The 6,000-nt window shown below is 38.7% G+C and overlaps 1 protein-coding gene across 1 annotated transcript in view; it reads left to right on the plus strand.

Annotated features, from left to right (window-relative positions):
* Nucleotides 1–4,839, plus strand: part of PIEZO2 (piezo type mechanosensitive ion channel component 2) — a 350,494-nt gene extending 345,655 nt beyond the window's left edge. The window contains 3 exon segments of the mRNA XM_068395843.1: nucleotides 1,817–1,896; nucleotides 3,284–3,464; nucleotides 4,352–4,839. Coding sequence (XP_068251944.1) covers nucleotides 1,817–1,896; nucleotides 3,284–3,464; nucleotides 4,352–4,604 — 514 coding nt within the window. The 3' untranslated portion in view covers nucleotides 4,605–4,839.
* The last annotated feature ends 1,161 nt before the right edge of the window (nucleotides 4,840–6,000 follow it).

Raw genomic sequence — 6,000 nt, forward strand, 5'->3', positions numbered from 1 at the left:
GCTGAAAAGGCCATGAACACTGGAACACAACCAACAAGCATGGTGAAGCTATTAGTTACTTTGATTTATTGGATAAGCACAAGGTCATTACAGTATATTCACAGTTAAGCTCTCCTTTGAGTTACTTCAGTTCAACTAGATCTGAGGATGTTATATTGATTATTTTTTTGTTCTAAATAACCATCCAGACTGTATGTCTCATTGTTATTCTTAAATAGTATTAGATTGGCAAGGAAGTGTTAAATCACTGCGGTCAAAGGGTAACATCTGCAGTCGTCTCTGACATCAGATCTTTTCCTGTAATGGAAATTCACAAGGCAGAAAGAGCATGCTCTTCATATGAATATCAAACATTATTCTATGGATATAGCCTTATAGCATTAACAGCAGTGCTGCCTCCTTTCACATTTGAAAGGAGTCTGGCTCTTCCTCTTCCGCCTGCTCACTGGGGATTACTTTACAGCAGTAGTCTCTAAATACTGCTAAGCCAACACATCATCCCTAAAGGCCACCTGATCTGATTTGTGGCCACAAGAGTTGAAAAGTTAAAGCTGAGGCCAACTGGGATAGTGAAAACTCTGAGAGGTTCATATCTGTTAGTAGGTGGAAATGAGATTTGTCCTCTCTATGCACAGCTATTTTTCTGCACCCACGCACACTTGAACATCCAAACAGACTGCAATTGCACATCTGATCGTTGCATTTAAAAATATTTTACGGCTCTTTTACTTTTCTGCTGTGTGAGGATACGGGAATATTTCCTAAGGTGATGTAGTGCCAAGGAGGGTAGATTTTGCTCTTTTGTGGGAAGAGGTAATTCATTCGTAATTCTCTCTTTGCAGGAGGCAAGCAGTAACATAGAAGATATACCTGCATTTGCCTGAGTTGCAATAATACTGTTGATTTAAGCTTTTTTCACTTTGTCATAAAGGAAAAATAGTTGTGGCAGCTAGTAGACATTTGACTACTTCAGCAGAGAGCTTTCTGCTGCCACCTCTGCTGGGACAACTCAGCTGCTGAGCTCTTACCTATCTTTTAGGCCTGCTGGAGTGATGGGGAGGGATTTTAAATTGGCCAGCTCTGTTTTTCCTCAGCCTGGTGTATGCAATGTAGCAAAGTGTCACAGGACTTCCCTGAGAGCTCCCCTTCCCTAGAATTTTTCAGTCATTTGAGGGAAAAGTTAGGGTAGTATCTCTGCTTTTAATGAAATGTCTTTCTCTCTGGATGCTGGTAATTTATTTCCACTTAAGGTGATTTAATTTTGAGTCCAGTGGAAGAACTTTTACAAACACCTTTCTTTTTAAGTTTGAAATCCTCCTACAAACTGTGAAAAGATTTCCTAGTGAAAGATTCTGGCAAAAATTCTCACTCTTTTCAGGTGTTATTATGGAAACATCTTGCAATTCTGAAGTAATAACTGTTCTTATCACATATTTTTCTAGCTACATATTTTTCTACCTTGTTTACTGCTGGTGATGTGTTGCCTTTCTTTGTGCTGCTTGTATAGCTCACTATAAAAGCAGCTTTGTTGAAAAGGGAAACAAAATATAAAGTCTACATTCCTTGCAAACACACATGCCCCAGGTGTGTGGGATTCGTGGCGTGTGAATGGCGACATTATGGATGGAGCTCCCTGCTGAAGTACTGACAGAACATAGTTAATAAATCCAGCTGACTTTCAGATGTGATATCTGAACACCATAAAATCACAGCTTAAGCCAAGAATTACTGGGAACTGTGTATAGCCCTGTTAGGTATTTCTAAATTATTTTAGAGGTATAAAAATATGAAATATTTGCTTTCGCATTTTTTCCAGAACATTAGAGACAGTGTACCCATACTACATCAAGGCTCCTAGTGATTCCCTGGCAAAACCCATAAAGCAGCTATTGACAGGTATGTGTCCAGAACATGGAAAACAGAGTATGGTTGAAAGAAGTGCAACATGGCACTCGCACATTCACTGAACTGTTATGGGGCACCTCAGGCTGAAAGGCACTTACAGTGGTTTCTACCTGGTGCCTGCAGGCTTGAGGAGAGATGAGGTAATACAGTATAAGGCAGAAAATGTATCTGGATGTACTTTAGCTTTATATTTAACAGTAAGGACTCCAAGGATGAAGTGCAGCTCCTTTCCTTCAAGCCTGCTTTCAGGAACTGCTTTCCCTTGTTTTCTGAGGAAGTGATGACAAGTTTCACTTCTCCACAACTCCCTGCTACCTTCCCACAAACAGTCAGGAGTGCTGCGTGCCTGCAAATGTAGCTCCTCAGCTTAAATAATGACACTGAATGATTTTTTTTTTTTAAGCTATTCCTTCTTTATTGGCCATGAAGAATCCAGTTTAGATAAATCATTGAATTTCAGAGTGCTATTACCCAATCAGAATGCATACAGGTACTCAGAGACATACAGAATACATGCACGCATGTGCACTTAAATACATGTGAAAAACCTGTTGGGTTGGAAGAATAGGAACAAGTCTTTATCTAAGAGCACTTTGCTCAACAGAGGTTAAATTTGGCACTCGGGCGTAGTAGTAGTGCTGTGTAGTTCATTACTGTACTATGTAGTAGTACATTACTGTTCAAGGTTCAGTAAGCATGATTAGATTAATTGGGAAAAATAATTATTGAGGCTGAACCGAGCTTTATGAGTAGCAATAAGTTATGAGTGCTTCACTGTCTTTAGTTAGGTCCTGTCCTAAAGAACTCTTAATTTGGGATTCTTCAAAACGGCTTTAATGTATACACTGCAAATGTGCGTTCCCCAGAAATCATGAGCGCCAGAGTTCACCTCCTGTCTGTGTGATCAGTATGCATAACAGGATAGTATGTTTTTCTTGATATAAGAGAATAACATTTTTATACCGAGACATAAATGATTTACAGTGGTAGAATCACTTTGGCATGTAGAAGCTGACCACTATCCCTCCAGGTTAAATGTGTTTCTTTAGGCCTGAAATGCAGATGCGCTGACAGTCATCGATGCTTTGGCCTGAAAATATTTAAATTATTTGACAGTTGCACAGAAGAAAATGTGATATGAAACATTTTATTTATTTAATGCACATTCAGATGACATTTGCAGAAGGAAAACCATAGCAGTCTAGATATTATACCTTTGTACAGAAATACTGTAAAATGGGTTTTAGGAGAATTATAACGAACCTTTACTCCTATATTGCGCAGTCGTTTTATCATGCAGATGTTCAAAGTATCTAATTCAAAAAGTTTGACTTTTGCAATTCTTGGTATATATATTAACATTTCCTTTTTTCAATAGACTGCAGATGGGAAAACATTACGGTTTCCCTGGTCAAAAATGTGTCCGATGAGGGAGTTCGTGAGTGGTGGGTTTTGAATCAGCTTGGAAAAAGATACAAAACATCTGAAGAGAGTCTTGAACTCTTTATATTCAGTGATAAAGTCAGTCCACCAAGCCTCGGATTCTTGGCTGGTTATGGGTAAGAAGGCATTTTTATGTAAAACTAAAATAATGTAGATAGACAGATAGAAGTAGAGGTGACTTTATTTGCTGGGGTTTGGGGTGTTATTTCTTTTTCATTGTTGTAATGTTTGAATCTCCAGAAAAGGGGTTTTGTGAGAGTTTCAAATTCATTCCTGCTGTCTATAGAAAGTATCATATTTGTAAGGAATGGTATTACCCTTGATACCTTCTCTCCAGTGGGAAAAAAGGCAGAAGCACCCTTTGCACCAATTTTATGTTGAAGTAAAATCATTCAAAAGATATTAGTTTAGCCACAGGGCAAGTTCTGCCCAAACTCTGCGCAGTTTTGGCGACCTTCCCAATCTCATAGCCAGGACCCTGGGTGTGAAACAGTTATGAAATACATCTCCACAGACGGAGGGAGGCAGGAGACTGTGCCTTCCCAGGAGATATGCCCTTCTGGCATGATTTTGGAGAACCCCTCATAGAAGAATTATCAGAGGAGGCTAGGTAAACGTTAGTCTGTCACCAGCTACATGTACTTTAATAAAAAATATTAGATATGAAACCTGACAGATCACTTGACTTTATCAGCCAGCGGTTGGGAGAATTCCCATTGTGGCTTCCAAGCTGTAGCAGACAGGATGTGAGACCATCACCATCAGCAACTGGGGTTAAACCATTTAAGTTAGCAGCCTCAGCTGCTCATGTTCCCAGATTTCTGTGGTGTTTGAAGAGACCTTATTTTCCTTCATCCTGCAGCACAGCAGAAACAGGATCCTAATTAGAAATTAATGTTCGCTCATCTGACAGACTGTACTTAACCATGTAGATGAGCTCCCTCACACTTGGCTGACCCTTTTTCAAGGCATGGTTTGAACTCTTTGCTTGCTTCCTTTTCAGCATTATGGGACTATACGCCTCGGTGGTCCTGGTGATAGGGAAGTTTGTTCGTGAATTTTTCAGTGGGATCTCTCACTCCATCATGTTTGAGGAGCTACCCAATGTAGACCGAATCTTGAAGTTGTGTACTGACATTTTCTTAGTGCGAGAGACTGGAGAACTGGAATTAGAAGAAGACCTGTATGCCAAACTAATATTCCTGTATCGCTCACCAGAGACTATGATCAAATGGACTAGGGAAAAAACTAATTGATCTCTTTGGTGTCACACTGCGAATCAAGTTGATTTCATCTGAATTTTAAAGAAAAAAAAAAAAGCACAATATTCTCTTAAGAGCTAAGCCTTTTATAGTTAGGTAGCAATGATTTTTCACTGAAGGAGTCCTGGAAGCTGCGGCCTTAGGAATCCATGCTGCCTTTCAAATTAAGGATCAACAATGAAGAAGGTTGGATGATTTGTTGTTTTTAATGATGTGCCACTCCTCTACGATCTGGGGACTGCTTTTTAATTTAATCAACAAAAAATTTGCATCCTTGTCTGTCTGGCTGATTTAATTTTCCAGACCATCTTTACCCTTAAAAGAAAGAAGTGAACCCACAGATGATTCCAGTGTACCTTCTTAACCCTTTCTGGAGCCATGCAGATTGGATTGTGCAATATGCTGTTGTACATCATTGACTTTCAAGCTATGGTAATGGGACACTGACTAGCCTTCAGGACACCCAAGACCCAGGGCTGCAGTGGGAACTGAAGACATTCTAGCCATACCCATTTGTAGAAAAGCAGAGGTTTCAATGTACAAAGGACACTGTGGACAAACCTCTGTTAGCAAAAAGAAAACAAGTAACAATCTCTTTAAATGCCTTATTTTATTTGTACAGTCACAGAAGACATTTCCACCAAACATCAATGACTTTTCTCAGGAAGAAAAAAAAGTAACTGAAACTTGACACTTCGTCAAGGTTAACTAATGGCTAGAATAATTACGGTGAATTATTGGGGTGTTCTGCTGGGCCATTCTCTTCAAAGTTACTGCTTTCCATTAGATGAGAAATGAAAGTGAATTCAATGAACTAAGGAGCTACTTAATTTCTTATAACCCTCTAAAGAGTGAATAGTGTGTGCTTCTCTCTACTCCCCATGACATGCTTTTTCCCATTTCGATGATTTAAGGCAACTGTTGTTTTGCTGTTAGCTGATATTCTTCTTCCAGTGTTTCAGGTATATGAAAATGTTTACATATTCCAAGTCACATTTTTACATTTGAGACGGGGTTTTTTTTTTTAAGTTCCCAAGTATAGACATACATACGAGCTTGAAACATGGCCTTTTTCTTAAATTACTATTGTTAGTGACACAAATGGCTCATTAGAGAACGTTTTACAATTTACAATTGCAATGTAGGTTTCATTCCATGGTAAAAAAATTATTGACAAAAAAAAAATCATTGAGTGGATAGGGTATGTTAAAAGGATATACTGTGTAGTTTTGATTCAGTAATGACAAAATAAAGCACATGTCGCAAAGTAATTTTAGAAGTATTTTTTCCTCTGCGTTTTTAAATGACATGGGAAAAGTTTGACATTCTTCTAACTCTGTGACAAATAAATCTCTTTCTTGTAGTTAGCTGCTATTTATTGTATGAATGA

This window comes from Nyctibius grandis, chromosome 3 (genome assembly GCF_013368605.1).
Source record: "Nyctibius grandis isolate bNycGra1 chromosome 3, bNycGra1.pri, whole genome shotgun sequence".
Taxonomy (NCBI): domain Eukaryota; kingdom Metazoa; phylum Chordata; class Aves; order Nyctibiiformes; family Nyctibiidae; genus Nyctibius; species Nyctibius grandis.